Here is a 27,555-nt window from a genome sequence, read left to right on the forward strand (position 1 = left end):
AGTTAATTGTTTTAAGATACCTATATATATATATAAACCAAACTTTAATAGTAGTTTGCGACCGGTACTGCGTCCTTTTGACCTCTGTTACAATTGCACGCTTTGCTTTCAAGTTACCTCACCCGGTAAGATTTAAATAAACACACATAGTAAAACGCGAAAATAACACTAAATGAAACAAATCATGTTATTAAGTTCACAGCGTGTCAATCACATTTATTTTAACTTAAATATATATTCGATACAAACAATTTATACTCTAGCTGCGTGCCTTAAAATGTTGCTGTTGTTCACATAAGCGTGGTTTGTATTGTTATCACCTGTATTGTTATCACCGGGGTGTATAGTCGATGCCCCGTGGTTTTAATTGTTATCACCGGGGTGTATAATCGATGCCCCGTGGTTTTTATTGTTATCACCGGGGTGTATAATCGATGCCCCGTGGTTTTTATTGTTATCACCGGGCCGTATAATCGATGACCCGTGGTTTTTATTGTTATCACCGGGCCGTATAATCGATGCCCCGTGGTTTGTATTCTCGTCACCGGGGTGTATAGTCGATGGCCTGTGGTTTGTATTGTTATCACCGTGCCGTATAATCGATGCCCCGTTGTTTGTATTGTTAGTGTTTGCTTGCTTTTCTTGCATATTGTTCAAACATGCATTCACTCATAAATGTTCATTTGATGTTATAAACGTGCGATATGTGACGTCATAAGAATATTTATGAATACATATATAACGTCATTTAACGCGCAAGACTGAAGAGTATTCTTACAACAGCGGAATGTAAGATGGGGTTTTCTAGCACTGGTGAAAACGGCAGGTAACCCGGTCTGAAATGCAAGAAATATTCGTTCTTTGCGACACATCCGACTCGCGGAGGTCATGTTAGTTGGTTTCAGGTCACCCCGTAACATGCATCATCCATCGGTAATCCAGGGTTAATAACTACATGTACATTTGATGAAATGTAGGAAAGGAATGCAAAAGCACATTGGCTCTACATGGTATTGTGAAGTGATTTTTTTTCCATAATTTTCTTCTGCCTTAAGACGCCATTTTGTTTGACTCGCATGTGTTATCATCTAAACGCTTGGTAAATACTTTGCCAAATAAGCAAGCGCTATTCGATTAAGACTCGAGTCAAAACGGCCTAAACAAAACAGGATTTTTCATTACGCATAGAAGACGACTCGAATTGGGTATCGGCGATTTGTTTTGCGTCCCGGTACGCACAGCTTTTGAAAAAATGCGTATCGACCTATTTTTTATTGCGTATTTACGCAAATACTCATCTTATCTGTAGCCCTGAATGTACTACTGACTTACGAAATTCGGCGAAAATGAACTTTTTATATTCGGAAATATCATAATTCGGTAACCACGAAATAATGTTGTTGTAAAAACTGCAAGTGGGTAACCATTTTTGAAAGCAAAAGTAACCGGACAGTAAGTCCGACGATCTTGCATTTCAACGTCAGCCTTTTTAATTGTTCATCGGCAATGTCCGACGGGCCGACGGGCTTTCGCCATGTCTGGGTCACGAAGTGTCATTGAGATGAAGTAACACATATGGTTTCCAGAGTATTTAGAAGCTTTTTCTTTGATTTGACAAAGTGACCTAGTATTTAAACCCTCGTTTGGAATTTACCAAGGTATAAATTTGACAAACGACCCAGTTTAATAAAGATTGGACGAAAAATGTGGTTTCTAGAGTGTTCACAGACTTTTCTTTAAATTGGCTTAGTGACCAAGTTGTTGATCCCATATCAGCCTATATCTAATAGGGACAACGTTTCACAGGATTTTCATAAGATTTGAAACAAGAAAAGTGTCCACACGACACGGATGCCCCCAACTGTAACTGTGTCACTACATAAAAGCATAACTGTGTAAATGTTTTTGAGATATACATCGAATTTCTATGCAAATAACATGAATGCACGTATCTTCTTGTCAACTGCAGAAAAAAACATGGTTACTACTTGAAATAGAGAGTATACACCATGTTGAATGTTTTTGGCCCGCATGGCCCATGTTCGAACTTGGCCTAAAGATCATCTAGATAAAACGTGTAACCAAATAAATCAATAAAACTCACTTATGTATGTTTATATGTGTAAATGTTTTTCCCTAACTGAAACATACACTTACTGAAATGTATGTATATTATGTATGTATATTATCATATATATATATGTGTGTGTGTGTGTGTGTGTGTGTGTGTGTGTGTGTGTGTGTGTGTGTGTGCGTGCGTGCGTGCGTGCGTGCGTGCGTGCGTGCGTGCGTGTGTGTGCGTGCGTGTGTGTGTGTGCGTTTGTGTGTGTGTGTGTGTGTGTGTGAATACAATAACATGAAGACCCTTATGTCTCGAATAAACTGCCCTTATATATCTAGGACATGACAGCATGAAGTTATTTTTTACCTTAGGATTGTTCAAATAAGGCCATACAAGCTCCAGATTAATGTAAGAAAAATTCCCCAATAACTCCTATTAATATACAATACCATTGTGCCATTGATATTTCTAGGATTATGAGATAACATAAAGTACATAACATCACGAGGATTATGGAAACCACTGACTAACTTTAAAATATCTCAAAAAAGTCATCGTATAATAGCTCACCGGAAACGCGATTTAATACTTGCAAAATCCTCTCTTTTGTTGTCAGTGGAGTAACATTTTCGGTAGAAAACCGCACGATTAGCTCACTTACTGTGTTTACGAAGCGTAACCTCGTCGTTTTCAAACATGTCTGTTGACAAAGAAGAGAGTCCTCTGGTAGTTGGAGAGTCCTGTAAATAATACAGGCACTCAAGATTACGGGTTATGTTACAACTACACATGCTAGAAGCTGATGTTGAATTCAATACAAAATGCCACGTATTGCGTTCAATGATCTAATCCAGCCCCCTACAGTCTTTTGACTACAACTAAAATAATTAATGATTATGCAGCATTAATTTAAGTAAAATGAAATTTTAATCAAAATACTTTCTGCAAAGATTTCATTAATATTATCAATTGCTTCGAACAAGGTTAAATATTGATCTGTAAGATATATTAACATTTTAATAAAGATGCCGGTCATATTTTAATATTTATATTAATTTAAATCATGGTATCAAATTTGAGCCAAAATATACAATTTCAAATAATACGCACTAAGCGAAAGCAATGAATTTAAATATATGCTTCACATAGTGCATAAGATAGATTTCTAAGGATAGTTTCTTTAGTTTCGTTTGCATCAAGTTAATATCGTGTCTACCTAAATAGATATATAGAGGATATTTGTTTGATTCGGTGGAATATCGATTTTATTTCACGAGTGATCATAGAAAAAAATATTTTCACGAGTGGCGAAGCCACGAGTGAAAATATATATTTTCTATGATCACGAGTGAAATAAAATCGATATTCCATCGAATCCAACACATTTTCTTTTTATTTTATGCTTTTTTCACCGTTTATTTACATTGTAAATGAGTTTTACTGTATTATTTCGCTGGATTAATGACGTCATTTCGTCCAAAAAATGACGTCATTTCACAGTAAAACAGTAAAAAATATCGCTATGTTTCACTGTTATTTTTCACTGTTTAAAACTGTGGAATACCATTTTTTTCACTGATATTTCTCTATAAACCACCGGACAGCATAAAATAAACATATATACATCATATATTTACGTGTTACTAGACGAGGAGATTACACCAAGTAATTGCCAATTGCTTGTTTCACTAATTAGTCATCTCTTGGGTAGGCGTGTGAAGCCCATGAATTGTTGTACAATTTCATGTAAATGACAGTCTACCGTTCATATACGTCCGTTGCATATGTCATATTACGTCGTGACCTTTAGACACGCGATTGTGCACATGCTTCCGTCGGAAATTGCACACGTCACGATTGAGTGTTTCAATGTATATTAATATATGCATTTCAGTAGCGGGATCAGTTCACGTTAGACAATCGACCAGATAGGTCCCAGTTACTTCTTGTCGCGGGACCGTTAGGCCGCCGCATAGATCTTGTTCATAATATTTTACGGATATTGGAAAACGTTAGAGTTTAAAACAAAACAAAAATAAATCGCAATAAAACTTGAAATGGACTTGTGTTCGTTATTGTGTTACACCGATTATGCGACATATGTTATCACTATAAAATTAATCCTGCATTTCTCAAAAAGGATAGAGCTATATGTAACGGATAAGGGTGTATAACGCTTAAATACTAATATTATTTTCCAATACCACCATAGACCACAGTCGTGCAAAAACAGTATTAATTGCCACAAATGTTTTAGGGGGGGGGGGGGCACACAAACGACTAAGAAAGTGTACCTGTTAAGAATACTTTGATCGTTTAAGAAAGAAATCTGCATTTTGAAACAGGAATTGTTTTTCCTTTATTAAAATTTACATGGGGAACATCAAGGCCCAGAATTGCTGACCTAAATTGACTCTCAGATACTTAAGTGATCTGAGCTGGGATATAATTTTTCAAGATTATACTGGTACAAGGAGTAAAACGTGTTGTTATAGACAGAAGTCATCATGGATGATTTTGATGATTTCTGTATCTGCTTCAAACAAAAACTTTAGATTAACCCTTTGAGCTCATTTAAGGGTACTTATAGTTTTAATAGTAGTTGATCTTATTTATTGAGCAATAGTTATATTACAGCAATAAGTATGTTCAGATTGAATAATGCACTACCAATTATAGCACTCATTATATCGAAATATTGAAAAAAAAAAGCGACAAGTATATGAACTTCACTGAAACACAAGTTATACTAGAATCCTTATGTATGACTAGTGAGCCGTGACTTGAACGAATATGATATGATTACTTGTAAAAGGTCTGGTATCTATGTGGTCTTTTATTAATCATATGTCTGATACCTTGATATGAGAACATATATGACATCAGTTAATTGTAGCTTGTGTATGTTACATGTATGCTTTTGGGTAAATATAATTATCATAGTTGACACAAATTATTGTATAATGTGCAGATTAAAAGCTTCCGCATCGTCGCTTTTTGGAACGGTTCATGATTTAAAGATAGGCGTCAATTATTTCGTATTTAAGTTACAAAAGAATCCTTTTAAAGTTAATTAAACGTTTTCACAATATAAAACAAGAGAAAGCTATAATGCGGGTACAAAGCATTATTGAATGGAAAACTATTGCAATTTATTAATAAGCTGTTGGAACATAACACATTTTAAATATTTACCGTCATATTCACCTGATGACCGCTCAACAGCTTGTCATGGTTTTTAAGTTCTTTTTGAATCTCATCATATTCTTGTTCCCATTGCGCTTCTTTTTCAATCAACAGCTCAAGTTGGTGACTGAAACCCAACAAAACTTGTTCGATAGTTGTCAATACTTATCAATACAAACATTTATATATTTCCATGTGGGGAAAAATGTCATAGATTTGTATGTACTTGAGTGTGATGCGAGTTCATTCTGTTTATAAATATATACGTTTAATATACAAGATTATCTATTCGCTTAAAATGTTGTTCATTGTTTTTGTCGTTCTACATCTTATTGTTCGATGTAGGATGCAAACCTATGCTTAACGTTTGAACTATTAAAAGGTTAAAAACATTTGTAAAGGTTCTAACTTACTAACTGTCACGAATCACGCTAAAAATTCCAAATTACTTATGTTTGGCAAAAACGCTATATGTGGTATGTTAATCCCTTTATACGTAGATAAGTTTGGGTTTCTTACTTATAATCAAATATTAGCAGTTTACTAGTATTTAATTAATTCACTGGCTGCGCTTCAATGCACAGGCAACTTAAGCTTCTCTTTTTTTATTGTATCCACTTTAGCATGACTATCAATAGTTAATATATACTGATGGGGGAAAAAATGTACACCCATGTTGTTAATCGACATATTGCTGACACCATAATATCCATTGTTTGTACCATAATTGTGTTAATCTTTACCTTGCTAATCAGCTAAGTCAAGCGAGAGGGTATCGCGTTGTATGTTTTAGCTATTTTCCATTAAACATAAATTGAATTATTGTGTAATATAAACATTCTCAAGTAATTCTTTTCCGGTAAACATTATAACTGAGTTAATGTCGAAATGTATGAAAACTATACTTTATAAATATACATGTTAGAATATAAGTTAGGTTTTAATGGTCAAATTCAAACTTTGATGAGAATCTCTTTTATGTAATGCAAAATCGATTCAAATAGTGAACGTTTGAAACAAAAGAAGGAACAAACCTGGATTCACTGCTAACGCCTAAGGTCACATCGGACTTACGTCTCAGTACCTCGACAGTTTCTTTCAATGTGCTGCAATGATACAACAGTTGGGGTGTATTGTATTCATATGTTTTCGTGTATTGCAGGTTTAAACGTTGTTTATTAATTTTTAGAAAATTCGGGTTCGACACAAAAGCGCATCAGTTTGTTGTAAATAGAGACGATATTACGAAATCTTACTTCACTCCGTCTTGCAGTATTTTTTCCTTCTTCTTCAGGATGAAAATGTGTTCTTCTTGTGTTTCAATTCTGTATAAATTTGATAATAAAAAACTTTTAAATACTAATTTAACCGTAAATGGTTCCAATATGGTAATGTTCATAAGACTATTATTTGTTTAAAATGTCTAATATAATAATGCAATATAGAGCTAAACCATCACATTTCGCGATTTAAACAACTGTGACAAGCAATATTCAAGCAATTGTTTATTTATGATAATGCCAAAATTTTAAAGCGTTATGATATTAATACAGTATTTTAATGCGATATTTACTGTCGTAGCCATTCGGTTCTGTCCTCTTTACTGCAAGACTTCAGTAATCTATAAATGTAAAGAATATTTAACACAAATATTAGTAATTATTATAGTTATAATTAAAATTCGTTATTAGGATAATAATAAAAATAATAATAATAATTATTATTATTATTATTATTATCCTTCTTCTTCTTCTTCTTCCTCTTCTTCCTCTTCTTCTTCTTCTACTTCTTCGTCTTCTTCTTTTCCTCCTCCTCCTCCTCCTCCTCCTCATCATCATCATCATCATCATCATCACCATCATCATCATCATCATCATCAACAACAACAACAACATTATCATCATCATCATCATCATCATCACCATCATCAAATATAACATAAATATGAAGACATAACTCTTTCAAAACATTTCAAACTGTTTCAAAATGTTGATTAACAAGACAAATGCTGTTTATGTAAAAAGAAAAGGCATTACACTTTATTATTAGTTTTACTCAACGTACTGCAAATTTAGTTTTTTAATATCTTCTTCTCTGCGTGCTATCTCTTGTTGTAGGTCGTCCATTTCCTCCACAAAAGCTAATTCGTTTCTCACACATATATTTCGTAGGTCGTCCATTTCCTTCACAAAAGTTTCTTCGTTTCTCACACAGATATTTCTCATATCTTCTAATGATTGTTGTAGGAGGGTCCGTTCCTTCAGAAAAGTTTCCTCGTTTTTCACACAGATCTTTCTCATGTCTTCTAATGATTTTACTATCGGTAGAAGTTCCCTGAAATCAATAATAACTACCATGAACATAGAAAAAGATTCTGATCATACGTTGCATCTGCACCAATGTTCAATCAGACTCTTATGCAAATGGTTTTGCTTATTTTAGCAACTCGATAGGATACATTAAACTTATAAATGTAATTCATTTGTACTTACAATAGGAAAACTCAAAATTTTCGTTAAATGAAAACTTTTGGTATTGAAAATAAACCGCGTATATTAAGAAATACATGTAATGCATACTTTAAAATTCTACTTAAATTTGTTTAAGATCATTTTCCAGTTTAAATAATTGAAACTAAAACACGAGAAAGTTGAGTTTGGTGAGCCTTGACCAAAAGCTTGGTCGCAAAAAAAATTGGGAAAAGGTTTTGCCTCTTAGAAAGATGTCATTAAATTACAAGCGCAATCATTTTCCTCTACTAGTATGTTTCACATTTTATTAAAAGGCGTCAAATGAAGTTTGTTTGACTGGGTATGTTGTTTTTTTTTTAATGTGTGTGTAAGTTCTTATTTATAAATTTAAATTTTAACTAATTATGTAAACTAATAAAATTTATAATAAATTATTTATATAAACAATTCTAACACGGCACGTGCCAAATTTCATATAAACAAAGAAGAAAATCGTCCATGGGTTATTCTGCAACAAATTATGGGCGGAGCTTATACACTGAAAGCACGCGCTGTAGCTAAACAAAACATGCCGATACATTTTCCACCAGCGTAATAATCCGGTATTTTATGAATGAAAGCTGTTATTCAGGGCGGAAATCTGATCGACAGAACAGCCGAAAGCTATTTTTATGGGCGGAGCTTCACATAAAATAGTATGCAAGAAAAATAAGATACATTCTATAAATCGTGTTTGAATCGAAATAATTCGTGTACGTTATAGTTTGTTGTCGAATAACCCACGGCCGGAAGTTTAGATGCGTGGTTTCAAATCACTCGTGCTTCGCACTCGTGGTTTAATCCCTACGCATCTAAACTTCCGGCCGTGGGTTATTCGACAACAAACTATAACGTACACGAATTATTTCTTAATTAAAAATCAACGCCAGCATCTATTTTTGTTAAACACAGGAAAATATCGATTTCCCGCCATCCCATGGTATAACCAGTCTATATCATGTCTTTTTTATATATAACAGCCGATAATTGGAGAACTTACCTACAATGGTCTGTGATAATTTGAGATTTAAAAATTTCACATTCCTTCATTTTCTCTTCATGTAAGCCCCGTTTCATTTGAATTGTTTTTTCCTGAAACAAGTGCCACATATATAGCCATTATTTGCTGTTGATAGAATAGGTATAAATTAAGGAGACGCCAATGTTCTCGCACATGCATCATCGAATTAACGGACGAAAACGTGCATCTTATGTGTTTTCTATAATGATAAATTAAAAAATTTCATTCTAGTAGTCGTCCAAACTGATATGAAAGACATAATATTGCCGTTGTGTAATGTATGCGGTGTCCGCCTAGCGACCAGGAGGTCCCGGGTTTGATCCTTACTCACGTAATCTCCCCCTAAAGATCGCAAATTGTGGTTGTACTAAGGAAACGGAATAGAGAGCGCCTCAACAAGCCTTGGTCTTTGGATTCAGTCGAACCAAAAATTTGTGAGTTAAATATTAAATGAATAAATAACACACTTTTTGTTGATGTACTTGTTTCACAAATTTGATGACACAATTGCCGTAGCGGAGTGGAGTTAAGCGATCTTGATACGGAAACTAAAATATTAGTCGTTACGATTTTTAAACAGTTCATGAACAACGATAAGTGTCGGGTTAATTTTGACGAGCTAAAATGACAATTGTTTTTCGTACAGATGTGTCTATCTACCTGGCTAGCATTAAGAGCTGCTTCCAGAAAACAGCTCCTTTCCCACAGACGTCGGTAATGAGAATCCTGATCTTTGAACATCTTTTCCGCTTGTCTCAATGATGACTCAAAAATCGCTGTTTTTTCCTCAAGCGAACGCATATCAGTTGGTTCCTTAGAACGTATATAAAAAAGGCATGACAGCAGACGTGCGAATTTGTTTATAACACAGTGGAATACCGCATAATCAGTAAATTCGATGTTACTAAATAGTTTGTTTGGAACCTTTACCATGACAGAAAAAGGAAACAGACTGATTATGATTCCTAACCTTGAAAAGGGATAACTTCAAACAAGAAAAATCAGGAAAATTCCTGTTCTCTATAATGTTGTTCAATGTTAAACGTTGTGTAAACACGTTGAATTAAATAATTTGGTAGTCGATATTCCATATTTTGTCAAAAAGCTTTTTCTCAAATTAAAGAGAAATTTCACTTATTCGGATTCATTTGTTGAGTTACCTGTATCCGGGGAATCATTTCTTTCGCTGCAGATCTTATATCTGAGAATACCTTTTCAAACAACTTAACGCCGCTAAAACAGTTAAGCAACAGGTATTAAGGACTGTTAAGAAATCGTATCATTTAAATTGGTCAATTATATACAAAGTGTGAGTATATCTAAGAATAAATATGTGTATATCCAAGATTTAATATACTTTACCATACCAACATTCAAACATACATATGTGGACACGATAAACCGCAAAATGTATGGTACATAAAAGTTGTCAATTTATACAATATCTCACAAATTTATGTGTTCATGTACCTGGATTGCGTATTCATGTCGTTGTCAACCTTACATATTTCTTGTCTCTGAAAGATAAACACAGTAAAACAATACTTTATAAGATACTGTTTTTTAAATTGGATAAAAACAATGGTTCGATGTAAGCATAAAATTGGTAGGAATGACTGGTACTAAATGTGAATTCTACCATCATATGTATGCATGTATTATGTAAAACAAACTGTGGTGTACAAGAAATAATACATTAAACATGATAATTTGCCAACAGCAATCGAATGAATTCCACATTGCACTCTCGATTGGAACAAAAACAAATTACTAGCCAAACGAAGTTGGAAGATGTTTTCAAACAATGTGAAATATTTATCTCTTTATGATGGAAGATTATAAACGTTGTGATATTGTGACGAAGTCACACAACTATATCTTTAGTAAAAAGTACCTTTAAGTTATTTCATGTATTTACATCATACCCTTTGATACGTTCTTACATAAGACCCACTAGACGGTAGTTAAATTATTTAAAAGGGCATTCCATTGCACCTATTGGTATATCCCGTACAGCGTAAAATTTTTAATGTCCTGTCTTGAAAATTAATACAGTACGTGTTCATTTTTCAATGTAGTTGATGGTAATGCATTCGCTCAATGCATTTATATTTATGTGCCTAACTGTAAAGGCTTTATTTAAAACTACTGTACACAAAGCAAGAACATCTTTATTTATTTTAAAGATACTTTACTAATGAATCATTTTTATCGATGGAGCTCTTATGACATAGGTTTTACCTCTCCTGAGCACACTGTGCTCATGATGAGCTATGGGATACCGTGTCCGTCAATGACGTGTCCGTGTGTCCATTTGTCAACTTTATATAAATAAGAAATCTCCTAAATTCGTTTTGGTCCGTTGATTTCTTAAGCCATGCGGCCTTTTGAGGTGTTTTTAACTAAACAATCTCATCTGAAACCCCATGGTGTTAATGTTTAATATTTTGTTTGTACCATAGTTGTGTAGCATTTTCAAAGCTTATTAAATTTATGCTCCCAAGAGCAAAAATGAGCTCTGCCCCGAAGATCACCGCTTAAATATACACTTATACAAATATACGGAATGTCTTTAAATTTTCATTTTCAGAACCTTAAAGGTTAAAGGATTTAATGCTCAGTGTGTAGCATCATCTAAAGGCCCTGAAAGAGTGTTTTCAAATTATGTCCCAAAATGTCAAAACTGGTCACGCGATTAGATTCACCAGTTTTCAGTTTTCGTGTATATATAAAACCCTGTAAAATCGTCATATCTAAAAGCGCAAATCACAGGTCTTTCATATTTGGTATGTAGCATCTTTTATAGGTATTCCACAAAAAATGTTCATAAAATATATCCCTAGATCCCTTTTTGAAAACCTTTAAAAATCAACATGTCTAAGATCTCAACGCCATGGCTTTAATATTCAATATAAAACAAAAATATACAGGTCGGCTACACAGTTTGTAAAAAAATGACTTTGGGTACACTCCGGTTCACACTTGAAAACTTTACCGGGAAAAGCGGGGTTTAAATTATGACAGTTATACTGCAAAATACTTATTTTTAATGAATGCGACATTTACCGTTGTTGTTGGGACACATAGCGGCATAAACATTTGGCGACATTAGTACGGCCAATGCGTCAATGCGGCAGTATGTGTTGTGATATTTAGCGTTGGACGTGACCTTGAGCGTCAACCTTGTGATGTATAACGCAAAGTGCGCCATTAAGCGAGTGTGGAATATTTGACGTTGCTAAACATAAACAATACACTGTAAGGCCTAAGATTGATAGAACATTAGTAGTATTTCACAATAATGAAGAAAGGCTGTATTATATGGCGATGGTCAACAGATTAACAAGTAACATTTCAAATAATAAAGCCTTACCGTTAATGTTGTGTCCGAGCTTTGTTCGCGGAGAGCAGACATCTTTTGTCCAATCGCGTTGTGACTATCCGACAGTGATTGACACTAACGGTGTCCGGTAGTCCTAGACTCCTTAAAATGAAACTCGGATTCCTTGTTTTGTGTCAAGGAAGTCGGTTTGACTCCTTCAAAATCATCTTTGAATTAAAAAAAAAATCCCTTCGTTTACTTATTCGTTTCGCAAAATCAGAATGCCTTCACAAATGACATCTTACTAAGAATAGTCATAGTCGAACACTGTCTATAAAATCTTTAAGCTTTTAATAACAAGTAATTTCCGCACACTTCAACCAATACGTGAGAAGCGTACGAGTTCTTCTTAACAAGGAAGATTATAGACAGCTGGTCTATTGAAAGTGAAAAGTGCCCATTCAAAACCTAGTGATGTCTTGAGCTTAGACAAAACTACTACACTACCATCATTGTGACTACGCACTTGAATTTTTCTTTTATCTTATGAAAACGCTGTCTGGTCAACAAGTTTGTTATCAGAAGATGAATTGAGTATACTTATTAATGTATTATTATGATGAAAATACTTTTATTGTCCTTTTATATTGTATTTAGGCGCACACAAAAAAAGAAATTCCGTTTACCCGTTTTTGTCAAACTACTTTGAACGTAAAGGACCCCAGTCTATTGAAAAAATCGTTGAATAAAAACCATTTTAACAAAACTCTGGCATAGCTTAAACAGATGTACCTAGCAAGAGTCCTTAATAGATAGAATGAAAACAACTGCTTACAGTGAGCTTGTGGGATGACATTTTACCTATTATTAATCATCGTTTCTGAATTGTCTGTTGTCAAATTGTACATTGTTAATACTAGAGATTGTATTTATTTCCAATATGCACGAAACTTTATGAGGAGATCGGTCTAAATGACTGTTGGGTAAATTAAAAAACTTGTGTAAGGTATGGAGCAGGATTGCCTCGACCTGCACATACCTATGGACGAGGGTAATAAAGACTAAATAAAAAAAGCAAGGGCTGTTTGTAAAACATGCATGCCCCCCATATGGGCAGTCAGTTGTAGTGGCAGCCATTGTGTGAATACGTTTTTTGATACTGTGACCTTGACCTTTGACCTGAAAATGATAGGGGTCATCTGCCGGTCATAATCAATGTATGTATGAAGTTTCATGATCATAGGCCTAATTATTCTTGAGTTATCATCAGGAAACCATTTTACTGTTTTGAGTCACTGTGACCTTGACCTTGACATTTGAACTAGTGACCTGAAAATCAATAGGGGTCATCTGCCAGTCATGATCAATGTTCCTATCATATATAATCAAGTTTCATGTTCCTATGTGTAAGCATTCTTGAGTTACCATCCGGAAACCATTTTACTATTTCGAGTCACTGTGACCTTGACCTTTGACCTAGTGACCTGAAAAGCAATAGAGGTCATCTGCCAGTCATGATTAATGTATCTATGAAGTTTCATGACCCTAGGCCTAAGCGTTCTTGAGTTATCATCCGGAAACCATCTGGTGGACGGACCGACCGACGGACCGACCGACTGACATGTGCAAAACAATATACCCCCTCTTCTTCGAGGGGGGGGGGCATAATGAAGTCAGGTATATAGGATTTCCTAGCAATTGTCAAAATACAATGCCCTTACATGAAACAAAGCTCTTCATAATCATAATTGATGCAAGATCAAATATATCATTGATGGTTACTCTCAAACAGACAGACAAAAAACAATGACTGGACAAATTGAAATAAAATGAGGTTAATTTCAAGGAGAAACTAAAGATGGGTAAATTTGGTATAACCAAAATTTAGACCTTCCGAGTTTAAGTCCCAAAGTTGGTCAATGTCATAGTCAATATGAAGCATGTGATTTTAGTTTATTAAGAGTGTTCATAGAAACCATCCAATGTCAGTGTTTAAGCATTGTAGAAAGCGAAAATGTTGTTAGATGGAATGCGTAAATTTTAGTTAACCCTTTCCCACTCAAAGCAATGTAAAAATGGCTATGTGAAAACAGCATAAAACCAGAACAGCCTGTGAGTAACTCGCAGGCTGTTCAGGTTTTATGCTGTTTGCTGCTAATCAGTATTTAAGAGTTTGAAATGAAGCCTTTTAAACTTACATCTAGTAAGATAGGTCTTTATTTAAATTTAACTTTCTGAGGGAATACAAATGCGTCAAAATACGTATCTAAGTGGTAAAGGGATAAACAAAAACAACAACAACAACAACATTTATTCAGCAATAAAGCTTATACAAGCTCTCAGCCTATATAAGCTCTTAGCTTACAAGAGGTTGGACTCTGCATTAGTCTACCGGTAAACCACAAGTAGGTGAACGTCAACAGCAACGTGCAGTAAGGTTGATATGGGTGTGTTGGTAGTGTTCAAGTACAACATCCATGCAAGTAATAAGATTTGTGTTCACCGTGTAGAGACGGAAGGATGGGTCAATCAATATGAACCTCCCAAATCTGTCAATGCAGGGGCATACACAATATGTTTGGTCTACTCATAAATATATTAATTTTATTGTTATCAACGGAAATAACCATTAGTGAGGAGCGTCAAGCCTATCTGATAAACGGAAGGGCATGCTTAAATGTTGACTGTGAAGAATAGATAGCTAAGTATTACAATCATGTACATCCTAGTTCATGCATACAACTACAACCAAATTAAACACGATAAAGAGTAAACCACTTTACAGTCATATCAGATAATTGCTAAAAATTGTTCTTTTTATTCATAGCTTAGGGTTAATACAAACAGTGCGAATTATTATCAGAAAACACAAGTGGGACAGCCACATTCATTCTTACAAGAAAGACCTAGCAAGGCAACATTACCCATGTCAATTTAAAACGCACTTTTTACCAAAACACACATATAGCGCACTTAAAAGTGCGTTAATTCTGTGTTTTTTGTTAATATGTGCGTTTTCAGTGTTCAAAAGTGCATTTAAGTGCGCGTTTTGTGCGTTTTTTCTTTTCAAATGCGTTATTTAAGTAAAAAAGTTTGTTTTTTGTGTGTTTTCTTCATCTGTAAGTGCGCTTTTGAGTGTAGATGTGAGCAAAATGTGTGTATTTATCTAAGAAGTGCGTCTTTTATTTAGGAAGTGCGTTTTTTGTGTGTTTTCTTCATCTGTAAGTGCGCTTTTGAGTGTAGATGTGAGCAAAATGTGTGTTTTTTATCTAAGAAGTGCGTCTTTTATTTAGGAAGTACGTCTTTTATCTAAGAAGTGTGTTCTAAGACTTACAGATGTGGGTTTTTTCTCACAAAAGTGCGTTTTCTTTTTTGATGTGCGTCTTTTTTAAGCATAAGTTGGTCTTTTATTTCATAAGTGCGTTTTAAACGGATGTATCTAAAAAGACACATGTTTAACACACTTCTTAAAAAGTGCGTCTTTAACAACCGTTTAGCAAATGTTGTACAGAAATTGAACAAGAAACAAAATTGTTGCAGGCTCTAACAATTTATTTGCATCAAATGAATAAACATAGACATGTACCTCAGTAACCTGTTATAATATAAGGTGCAGTTTGAAATCAAAATGGTGACTGGTTGTGCATATGAACCTGTTTAATGTTTACATACTTTATAATACAATTTCAATGCATATAACATTGCTTTCGTTTTAATCTAAAACATTTCTAAAAATATCCACCTAAATCAGACTGTGGGTAACTAATTAAAAATATTAAAAGTGTCAAAAATATTATGTGGGCTTGAAAGTATCAATAATATTTCCTCAACATAAAAAATAAGTATTTGAACTTTCTTATACTGATATTTATACCCCAATACACTTAATGTCTACCACATTGACCATAAACATACATTTAAAAGGCAATTCAAATAATATTTATACTATTATTATTATTATTTGCTAACACCATTCAGCATGTTATATTTAAATATTCACAATTAATTATAATGCGTTAAGGGTGCTGTGTATTATTCAATAAATATTTTGGTGTTGAAATGACTGCCTTATCAGTATTTCTCAAATTATGTAATTTTTGGCTTAGACACAGCATGGAATTAGATAAGGGAATAGCCAGTCGCTATCAGTCCTCCATCTAAGCCTAACAAAGGGGTGTTGATATACTTTTGATTGGTTCAGGCACCATCTATTGACAACCACAGATAGGAAGTTCTTTTATGAAAACAAGCAGAATCAGCAACTGTTTTTAAGGTAGATTTTAGGTACATGTATAAAGTGAACAGCATTCAGACTTATTATTCTAGTGAAAAATGTCTTGAAATACTTTCAGCATGAAGTATTGTGTGATGAAATAAAATGTGTATTTACTACAATGTGTTAATCAACAATAAGTTTGTTGCAAAGGAGATTCAACGTGGGTGGTTAAAGACATTTAAAGTGATATGGTCTAGTTCAACAACTGCCTGTATTTTTGGAATACTGAAGAACAGCCTGTTGTAACAGGTTTGTATTTTCAATTTTGCATCCCTTTTTTATTTAGTTTATTGAATTAATTATGATCATTATCATATATATGTAGTGTCACTGGGAAATGTAAATGGATGAGTAAATGAAATGCAATTGTAAGGAAAAACAACACCATTTGAATTATTATGACTGTATTTTATGGTTAATTATTGTCATCGTAAATGTTATTTATACCAAAGACCTATAGAGAAGTTTTGCCTAACTGCTCCCAGTGTATTTTTCACCATTTTGGGAATGGGTCCGGGTCCCTTTGGATTGGGAAAATTCGCGGCGTTTTGACTAAAATTGGAAAATTAGTGTTGTTGTCGTTTTGCTAAAAAATGCTTAAAATTTGAGCATACAAGTGTGTCCAGTATTATATTTACTAATGTTGATCTTATACGGGTGGGAGATGAACAAAATATTTATATCTACAAAAAAATTTTTTTTTTTTGGAAACCTTCCATTGGGAATTTTTAGCTCCCATTTGGGAAAAATATATACTTTTTTCCTTTGGGAATAGGTCCGGTTACCGGACCCGATTTTTATTGAAAATAAAACATGCCCCCCCCCATTTGGGCTGTCAGTTGTAGTGGCAGCCATTGTGTGAATACGTTTTTTGTTACTGTGACCTTGACCTTTGACCTAATGTAAGTTATCATTAGGAAAGCATTGTACTATTTCGAGTCACTGTGACCTTGACCTTTGACCTAGTGACCTGAAAATCAATAGGGGTCATCTGCCAGTCATGATCAAGGGGGGAGTGAGAGGGGAGTTTAATGTTGGGTGTGGTAATTTATAAGATGTTTTAAAAAAATGGGGGGGGGAATGGGGGGTGGGGGTGAGAGGGGGTATAATGTGGGGTGGGGTAATTTATTAGATGTTTAAAAAAAATGGGGGGGTGGGGGGTAGGGGGAGTGAGAGGGGGGGTGAAATGTGGTGTGTGGTAATTTATTAGATGATTTTAAAACTAAAAAAATATTTTTTTTGGGGGGGTTGGGGGGGTAGGGGTGAGAGGGGGGTATAATATGGGGTGTGTTTATTATAATATATTTAAAAAAAAATACGGGGGGGTTGGGGGTTGGGGGTTAGAGAGAGGGTAATAATGTGGGGTGTGAAAATTTATAAGATGTTTAAAAAAATGGGTGGGGGTGGGGGTAGGGGGTGGGTGAGAGGGTGATATAATGTGGGGTGTGGTAATTTATAATATGTTTATAAAAAAAATGGGGGGTGGGGGTGGGGGGTTAGAGAGGGGGTAATAATGTGGGGTTGGGGTAATTTATTAAATGTTTAAAAATAAAATTGGGGGTGGGGATGGAGGGGTAGGGGTGATGAAAGGGGGGTATAATGTGGGGTGTGTGGTAATTTATAAGATGTTTAAAAAGAAAATTGGGGGTTGGGGGGTAGGGGTTGGGGGGTAGGGGGGTGGGTGTGGTGAGAGGGGGGTAATAATGTGGGTGTGGTAATTTATTAGATGTTTAAAAAAATTGGGGGGGATGGGGGGTAGGGGGGGTACGGGGGATGAGAGGGGGATATAATGTGGGGACTGGTAATTTATAAGATGTTTAAAACAATTGGGGGAGGGTGGGGGGTGGGGGTTGGAGGTGGGGGTGGGGGGGTGGGGGGTAGGGGGGTGAGGGGGGTTATAATGTGGGGTGGGGTAATTTATAAGATGTTTAAAAAATTGGGGGAGGTGGGGGTAGGGGGAGTGGGGGGTTTGAGGGGGTAATAATGTGGGTAGGGGTAATTTATTAGATGTTTAAAAAAAAATTGGGGGGGTGGGGGGTTGAGGGGGGTAGGGGGGTGGGGTGGGGGTGAGAGGGTTGTAATAATAAGGGGTGTGGTTATTTATTTGATACTTAAAAAAAATGGGGGTGGGGGTGGGGGGGAGGGGGAAAGAGAGGGGGTTTATAATGTGGGGTGTGGAAATTTATAACATGTTAAAAAAAAATGGGGGGTGGGGGTGGGGGGGGTAGGGGGTGTGGGGGTGGGGGGTGAGAGGGGTATAATGTGGGGTGTGGTAATTTATAAGATGTTTTAAAAAAAATTGGGGGGTGGGGGGTGTGGTTGGGGGGGGTAGGGGAGATGGGATGGTGGGGGGGTAGGGGGGTGGGGGGTGGAGAGGGTAATAATGTGGGTGTGGTAATTTATTAGATGTTTAAAAAAAGGGTGTGGGGGGGAGGCGGGTGGGGGTGGCGGGGGGGGGGTAGGGGGTTGGAGGGGTGTACTAATGTGGGGTGGGGTACTTTATTAGATGTTTAAAAAAATGGGGGTTGGGGTAGGGGGGGTAGGGGGAGTTGAAGGGGTAAGAGGGTGTAATAATGTGGGGTGGGGTAATTTATAGATGTTAAAAAAAAAAACATATTTAAGGGGGTGAGGGTGGAGGTGGGAGGGGTAGGGGGGGGTAGGGGGGAGTGAGAGGGGGTATAATGTGGGGTGTGGTAATTTATTAGATGTTTAAAAAAAATTGGGGGGTGGGGGTAGGGGGGTAGGGGGATGGAGGGGTAAGAGGGTTGTAATAATGTGGGGTGGGGTAATTTATTAGATGTTTAAAAAAAACATTTGGGGGGTGGGGGTGGGGGTGGGAGGGGTAGGGGGGGGTAGGGAGAGTGAGAGGGGGTATAATGTGGGTGTGGTAATTTATTAAATGTTTAAAAAAATTGGGTGGGTGGGGGGTAGGGGGGAGTAAGAGGGGGGTATAATGTTGGGTGGGGTTATTAATTAGATGTTTAAAAAAATGGGGGGGGGTGGGGGGGTTGGCGGTGGGGTGGTAGGGGCGGTGGGGGGGGTAGGGGGTGGGGGGGTAGGGGGTGGGGGGAAGGGGTTGGGGGGGTGGGGGTGAGAGGGGGGGTTAATGTGGGGTGTGGTAATTTATTAGATGATGTTTAAAAAAAAATTGAGGGGGGGATGATATCCTCTATTCATTAAACATGAAATTTTAACTTATTGCATTTGTTTCCCCTGTATATAAGAAAGATATAGTGTATTACCTCTCCTGTCCTGCTTATATTTATATTAATCAACAAAATTAAACATTAACACAATATTTAATATACAAAATATACAAAAAAATCATATTCTGATAATATTTTACTGATCCACTTTATTTTACTCAAAGGATGATGTTTCATTGGACTGATAATTATAGATTTAGGATTACAGACCAGTTGCTTCAGTTATATTGTTCAGAGTTCGCCCTGTTGGTCGCGTATGCATTCTTGAGTTATCATTCAAAAACCATTTTACTATTTCGGGTCACCGTGACCTTGACCTTTGATCTAGTGACCTCAAAATCAATAGGGGTCATCTGCGAGTTATGATCAATGTACCTATGAAGTTTCATGATCCTAGGCCCAAGCGTTCTTGAGTTATCATCTGACAACCACCTGGTGGACAGACCGACAGACCGACAGACCGTCATACCGACATGAGCAAAGCAATATACCCCCTCTTCTTCGAAGGGGGTTATAAAAATAAATTATTTAAAAAAACTGCGTTCAAATACTAGATTGCTATGTGAAATTATGTGAACAGTTTCTGAACATTCCGGTAGCTACATGTTTGTCTAATCCTTATGAAACTTGCTCAGAACGCGTTTTCTAATGGCACATCTGCTGAGTTTGAAAACGGTTGAGGTTGACTGAAACAAATGAGTGGCATTGGGCTAAGGCGTTTTCCTGATGTGGGTGTTGTGGAACTTTGTGAACAATCTAGAAGTCCAATGTTTTACAAATCATCATTGAAATTCGAAATTGTATCCGTCCGTTCCAAAATAAGACTTAAGGTAAAGTTGTTTAAGGAGGAATTTTATTGAAGTCATTGTTGTTGATCGTTCGGCTCTTCCGAAGTTTTAAAGTGTTTTTAAATAATCGCCTGGGGTGACAATTTTCCCCTTCCTGATGGTTACTTGCTCTTTATGTATGGAGAAAACACTTTAAAAATGTCTTCTCTGAAACCGCAAGATCAAAAAGTTTGGTTTGTGACATGTATCATTCTAGTGTTGTCCTCCGCCAAGTTTTGTTTAAAAACCGTCCGTTGGGTAAAAACTTGCCACGCCCAAGGATGAAGACATTTATTTACGTGTCGACTTACACAGTCCAAAACTAAAATTATTTATAATGACGTGTATAGTAAATATCGACGACTTCGAAAATCGTCATCTTTGAAACCGCAAGTGTCAAGGGTTTCATACTTGGTGTGTAACTTAAAATAGTTTTCCTCTTTTCTTCCTATAAGTTCTCTCAAATCATGTGTCTGGGGTCAACACTTACAACACGGAAGTCCGTTCCAATTCAATTATTAAAAATCCCGTTTCGCGAGATCAGAATGTCTGCACTTTTGACATCCGACAAATATGCCACTCATCATTCTGCTTAAACACAATAATCGACAAAACAAAACAATACGAAATTATTTATGTTGGTTCCTTGTCGCAGCATTTGCGAGTAATTATAGGGGAAACTATCGAACTATGAATAAACCCGATCTTGGTCTTTTTATTTCTCGGATATTTTCTCTAAAAAAACTAACTTTCGCTGAACAGTCTCTAATCACTATAAAAATCACCACAAAACCCTAATTGTTTACACGATGCACAATGTGCCTAAGGCACTGAAGATGGGAACGACTGTGAATAACTAACCCAATGTCTATATCAATTGATAATTTCAGGGGCTTTGTTGCCGTTTGTTTGTTTTGTTATATAATGTTAAATACATGTCATATGGTTTAAATGAATAATGCAATTGACTCTTACACCCAACTCCGAGGAACAACAAGCACGCATATATATAAATGCATAATAGAAAATAGTATTTTCTAAAACTTACACTAATTAACTTTCATATCACTGTCATTTTTTAAATAATTTTGTAACCTGTGATAACAAATGACAAACATTTTGAACAGCAGTCACTTTTAACTTCGATCTGAAACGAAACATAAAAGATAATTTAACAATTAACAAGTCGAAAATAAGGTATATAAAAAGGGTCAAATTTTTGGACTTCCTGAAGTATGGTCGGACTCCTAAATTTTAGAAGAAGGGAGTCCAAATAACTCCTTACTCGGAATAGTAAGTGTCAAACACTGCCTCTTGGATACGCTTGCACTCAACTATGTGATAATGTCTGAAAAAAAACATGCATCACATTTAAACATCTTCACATTTTAAACATCTTGAGCGTACATAGAAACTGCATACAAGTAACCATGATCCAACACTTGAGTAAGGCAATTATCCAGTAAATATTAATGATTTCGTTTAGCCAGTGGCCGAGACCCATTTTCCAGAATTTTACTAGCCGATGATAAATAAACTACAAACAGAAGGACCAGAGTCACACTCAAATGAAAATATTAAAACGGTAGCTACTGCAGAAGCAAGCTGATAACAAAGCTCGATCTAGTAATTTTTTTATTTGTTCGCTATCTTTCGGACATTTTCCCAATTTCATGTTCCCAATTTCATTTTCCTCACTTATTTCAAATGAATACGAATACGAAATCAACTGAATACGAAGTAAACCTCCGAAATATTATGGCAACAATATAGACAGTGAAATTAAACGTCAGAGGCTGATGCGTGTATTTTATCACAAAAACAATCTTCAATTAATAAAAAAAGTTCAATTGTAAATAATAATATGATGATAACTATTTTAAAGTCTTCATAATTATAATAAATGTGATGATATAGTTAGATTACGATGATCATGATGATTATAGTGATGATGTTGATGATGATGATGGTGTTGAGGAAGATGATGATGATGATGATAAGTTGAATGATAATGAAGTTTATTGTTATTATTACTAGTATATTATTATTTGTAATATAGTTATTGTAAATAAAATAGTTATAATAATTAGTATTGTAACACAAACATGTATTATCATTTTAAGCAGTAGTACGAGCAAAAGCCCGCGAAGCGGGCGTTGACCGTTTATAAATATGGGAATTTAGACATAAAATTACATAAGAATACCACATATGGATACGTCTCAAAAAAATTTGCCACGCGACATATATTTTCGCGATGCTATTTATGACTTTGAACAAATAAAAAACACTTTGACATATGCTAAATCACATGTAAATACATACCTCAGGAAAAGTTATATCAATGACATCATAATTGTGTAGCGAATTGCACTAAATATTCTCGCATTATTTGGTTTTCTTCTCAACCGTTCCAGAATTAAGGCATTACTCAATTATCTCCCCTGAATGCTCTTCTTCAGTGGGTATAAGCCGAAGACTGGTTCACTACATATAGTGACAGTCTTTACCAAACACAATTTAAGTGAACATAACCCGTCTTTAATATATTGCCGAATCTCAGATTTCTGTCGAATTTATTTGCTTTGATCTTTTCGATATCTTATTGTTATTATTATCCTGACAAATCACAAACGCTTGTTAAAAAAATTATTTGTTTTAAACATCATAGTTGGCATCTCTATTCTTCCAGTACTCTCGCGGTATTTCAATAACGACACCCTAATGTTTATTTGTCAGAATTTGTGACGCATTTTCCATTCGCTCTCAGAAAGAAGTTTTACGTGTGATCATGAGCAATATTCTGGTTAGTTGTCGATGTTATCCACCAGAAACCCATTTATTCACAAAATTTAAAGATTTTCCGATCTAACTTTTTAGTCTTTTAGCTTTAATTTTTAACGTATTTACACCTCGTCTGCTCGCACTTTACCGATATCCCGAAAGGTTACATATCACTATAATTAGTTTAGGCCTAAAACCACAAAATCCGATACCGTTGGATTTTCTTACCACAATCTTACGTAAAAAATCTTCCAGATTCGAAATCAACAAAATACAATACATATATAAATTGTCTGCATTATTGATCAAATTTCAAGATATTTGTTGGTTTTCCGTTTTTAGAAGCTGTTCTGCCAAGGAAAGAGCTGGGCATCATACAAGCCATTCTATCCAGCAAAACTGACAGTTTTGGTTTACAGAAATCAACAACGGAGGGATTCCTGAACTATCAAAATTTCCAAGCTATACACACAGTTATTATCTGTGGTGATCTTTATTGGTTCTGTTTGTTTACTTGGATGGAACAAGTTTGAACTTTTATAGAACTTTGAAAAGTCTATATATGTCTATCTATAAACAAAAATCAGCTATGGTATAATAAGATCAGATGTGCAAACAATATCAAAGGGTTGTTAAATTAACAATTTGAATGCAATTATGCTGAAAAAAATATGAAAGTTCCCATGCAAATTTTGTCTGTATATCAACAAGTGTCTGCCGATAATTGTCAAACTAGTAATACAAAACTTACCACAAGTATGTAAAAGCACTAAGTACCTGTGATCATTTTTAGTAAGATAGTGTAATTCTAAACATAGCAAATAGCTTGTTTAGTAAATGCATAATGCAATTAATATGATTCCCGTTCTATTGTGTAATTAATAACTTGGTTGTTACTTGTTAATCCATGATAAATGTTTGATGGCTAGTACAAAACCAGCAATGTTAATTTTGTAAAAGGTAATACAATAACACCACTTTGTAATTTTATATACGTAAATATTCTTGAAATATAGGTTGATGACAGTGTTTTAGTTTTACTTATTTTGTAACTATTATTTTATGTGCAAATAAATGATGTGAAGTGTTTTGTATCTCGACACAATACCACATACCTTTTTATATATGTACTGTGTTATTTGTTATTTAAATGTTTAAATAAAGAATATTGCATTCAAATTGTAACTATAGAGCTAAGTGTATGCAGTTTAGACTGTGATGTTAGAATTGCTACAAAATGGCTAGTTTTTTAGTGGCGACAAAATTTAAACTATTCAACAATAGTTTGCGAAAGAAAATTAGAAACCTGCAAGATACCTGTATTTATTAAATATTTTAATTGCGAAACAAGTATGTTGTTATGCTGTTACACATAATTATACATTGATAATAAATAAGAAGACAATTAGTGGTGTTAACGTTTCCCATCAGAAGAAATCATTCTTCTGATGAAGTCAGTGATACACAGACGAAAGCTCCAGGTATGGCTTACAATACGTAATTATAGGTTATTAGACGTTTCACTGTACAATACGGAGATATATTTGGACGAGCACACAGTTTCACGGCTCGTCCAATATGACTTCAAACTGTGTGCGAGTCCAAATATATCACGTATTGTACAGTTTAAACGTCTAATAATCTTTTTATTCTATATCCCTTTCTAACGCTCTTTTGTTTCTTCTTTAAAATATATTACCAAACCAGCTTTCCGTATTTTTATTTTCATTCATCTGATTACGCAATTTATGACGTATTTCGTGTGACGTCATTTCTCTGACGAAACATACTAGTATAAGCAAGACTTTCTACATTTTAAGGACAACACTAATCACTATGGACGTGTTTGTGTTTAACAGTAAATTAATCATAATATTTTTTTAAATCATCGAACGAATCCAAAACGTATTTCGGATTGTGTGTTTGTAATGCATAATTGTTAACTTCGATAGGAATAAAACAACTCGCTCAACCAGGATTACGAATTCGTAAATCGTGTTTTGGGTCAGAATGGTTAGCATGGGATACAAACGCTATCAAAGAAAGTGTGGATTTAAATACATTTCGATAAAGGGATGGAAGAACAGAATATGGAAGGGCATATCATTTAACTGTGTTGCTATAAGCATTGGATTAAAGCTGTCATTGAGGTTAATAAAATAGAGTTTTTGTTTTGCTGTTGCATTTGTTTTTCAATTTCAAACAATAACAATATCACTTGCTGTTGCATTTGTTTTTAATTTCTAACATTTATCCAATTTATTTATTTAAGAAATACAATCTAAATATCGCCTGTGTGAATCGAATATTGTACATTCGGATACTTTTTCTCGGTAACGGCTTTTATCGTTATAAAACAATTGCTTAGTGCACTTGTACTCAACTGTCCAATATGGAAAAAATACAGACTTTTTGGATCCAATACCGGAATATATTGGACGGTCGCGTGGTACTTATGAAGAATGCCCATTGGATGAATTTATTGAATATAGAATAATGTGTGTTATTTGACAGTCTGAAACTTATTGGATAAAAAAATCCTGTCAAATTTGTCAATCAAAATTGATTTGATACATCACATGATTTTGATTATGTTAAATCAGTGTACTGTATGCTAAATGCAACTTCTTTAGCAAGCTGTCAAGTTGAATTGAGACATTTGATGAAACAAACTGTTTCGTGGGTAGGACCAGTACTTAGTGTCTATATGACGTACCATGACATCGAAAGTCTACAAGACCTACTAGGTAGAACGAGAAATGTACTTGGACGTACAATTTTCACCGACCCTTGAGTGTTAGCGTATCAAAAGACACCTTACGTCTGTTGCTTTTAGAGATATTTGACATTGAACATTATTATTATTATTATTTATACCGAATTATGCGACTATCGACCGCTTACTCATAGATATTGTGCGTATTTATTAAACATTATTATTATTATTATTATGTATACCAAATTATGCGACTATCGACCGCTAACTCATAGATATTGTGCGTATTTATTGACCTGGTGTGGCGGAATTAACCTCTGACTTATGCAAGTTATGGTTATCACAAAATACGACCAACGGGGAGGTTATAATACATTATTTATCCCGTTAATGCTTGGTTACTGTTTGGTTACCGTTGGGAATTTTCTACACAGTAATGCGCTGGACAGTCGTGATACTCCGCCCCGCGTGATCAATAAATACTCACAATATGCTGAATAATTTTAATTTTAAAAAGGTAACAATTGAATCTTCTTCAAATTTGTATATTATCTATTTCAATGCATTAAATACTTGAAACTTCTATGTGTTGTATTTTTGCCATTCTGATACTTTTATTCATTTTGACCTCAATTAAAAAAGAGATTTTAAACATTCATTATGAATAAATCTGAAGGAAAAGCGGCTCAAGAGACTAGTGTTTTGATTGGCTGTTCAGAAAATGTGTACGTAGAAGTACAAACATGTATGTCAAAGTACCAATTGAACTTTGACATACAAATATATACTTCAAAGTGTATTTAATATCTATGTGGACGTACAATTATTGTACTTTGACGTACATTTCTCTTTTTAACTTGTAGGTCTTCTTTACTTTCAACCCAAATGGTACGCCATAGTATGTCTTTAGGGTTATCTAAAGAATGCCCCCACTTAAGGGATCAATACAGTGACCTCCCAGTGACTAAGCCAGTTAGCAGACACCCCATCCACTATACCACAGACACCGAACCAGCTATAAATTCCTGTGGCTAGAAAACAAAAAAATAAAAGATGCTAGATCTTTAACCTTGGAACATGTAACTCGTTTTAAGATAGATTTTTTGGATGCATTACTTAATTCATGCAACAATTATAATATTTTGAACACAATCATGTCCATTTTATTTATTTATTAAAAATACATGGTTATCAAAAAAACGTAAAAAGCTTTTGCCCGTAAATTAGGTAGCACCTATAATCATATTATAGTTATTATTTTGATAATTGATTTTTTATTAAAATAAATTCAGTTTTTATTAATTTAATTACTTTAATCATTTGTTGTATTGTTTGCAAGTAATAAAATATATGTATTTTTATAATAATGATACTTGTCATTATACTATATTAATGACATTTTTAATGCAATTATTGATATAATTATTATTATTTATATTTATTACTTGTATTATTATTATTATTGTTGGTCATTATTATTATTATTATTATTATTATTATTATTATTATAATTATTATCTATGTTTTCATAATTAATTTATTATTAATTATCTCATTATAGGAATATTTATATTTTCATTATCACTAATATTACTGTTACAGTGAATTTTACATGCATGTGTTTCTGGCGCTAAATAGCGTCACT

The 27,555-nt window shown here is 34.7% G+C and overlaps 2 protein-coding genes across 2 annotated transcripts in view; both read right to left on the bottom strand.

The window, feature by feature from the left end:
• Positions 1 to 12,435, bottom strand: part of LOC127833252 (uncharacterized) — a 124,724-nt gene extending 112,289 nt beyond the window's left edge. Inside the window, exons 1-11 of the mRNA XM_052358416.1 lie at positions 12,153 to 12,435; positions 10,250 to 10,296; positions 9,940 to 10,012; positions 9,440 to 9,592; positions 8,759 to 8,850; positions 7,313 to 7,582; positions 6,822 to 6,869; positions 6,505 to 6,573; positions 6,283 to 6,354; positions 5,258 to 5,375; positions 2,724 to 2,802 (exon numbers count right to left, since the gene is read on the bottom strand). Of these exons, the coding sequence (XP_052214376.1) occupies positions 2,724 to 2,802; positions 5,258 to 5,375; positions 6,283 to 6,354; positions 6,505 to 6,573; positions 6,822 to 6,869; positions 7,313 to 7,582; positions 8,759 to 8,850; positions 9,440 to 9,592; positions 9,940 to 10,012; positions 10,250 to 10,296; positions 12,153 to 12,194 (1,063 nt within the window). The 5' untranslated portion in view covers positions 12,195 to 12,435. The remainder of the gene's footprint in view (positions 1 to 2,723; positions 2,803 to 5,257; positions 5,376 to 6,282; positions 6,355 to 6,504; positions 6,574 to 6,821; positions 6,870 to 7,312; positions 7,583 to 8,758; positions 8,851 to 9,439; positions 9,593 to 9,939; positions 10,013 to 10,249; positions 10,297 to 12,152) is intronic.
• The window catches only part of LOC127833257 (uncharacterized), a 114,502-nt gene that overhangs the window by 74,535 nt on the left and 12,412 nt on the right, over positions 1 to 27,555 (bottom strand). The gene's annotated exons all lie outside the window — the stretch shown is intronic.

The sequence above is a fragment of the Dreissena polymorpha genome, chromosome 6, assembly GCF_020536995.1.
Source record: "Dreissena polymorpha isolate Duluth1 chromosome 6, UMN_Dpol_1.0, whole genome shotgun sequence".
NCBI lineage: Eukaryota > Metazoa > Mollusca > Bivalvia > Myida > Dreissenidae > Dreissena > Dreissena polymorpha.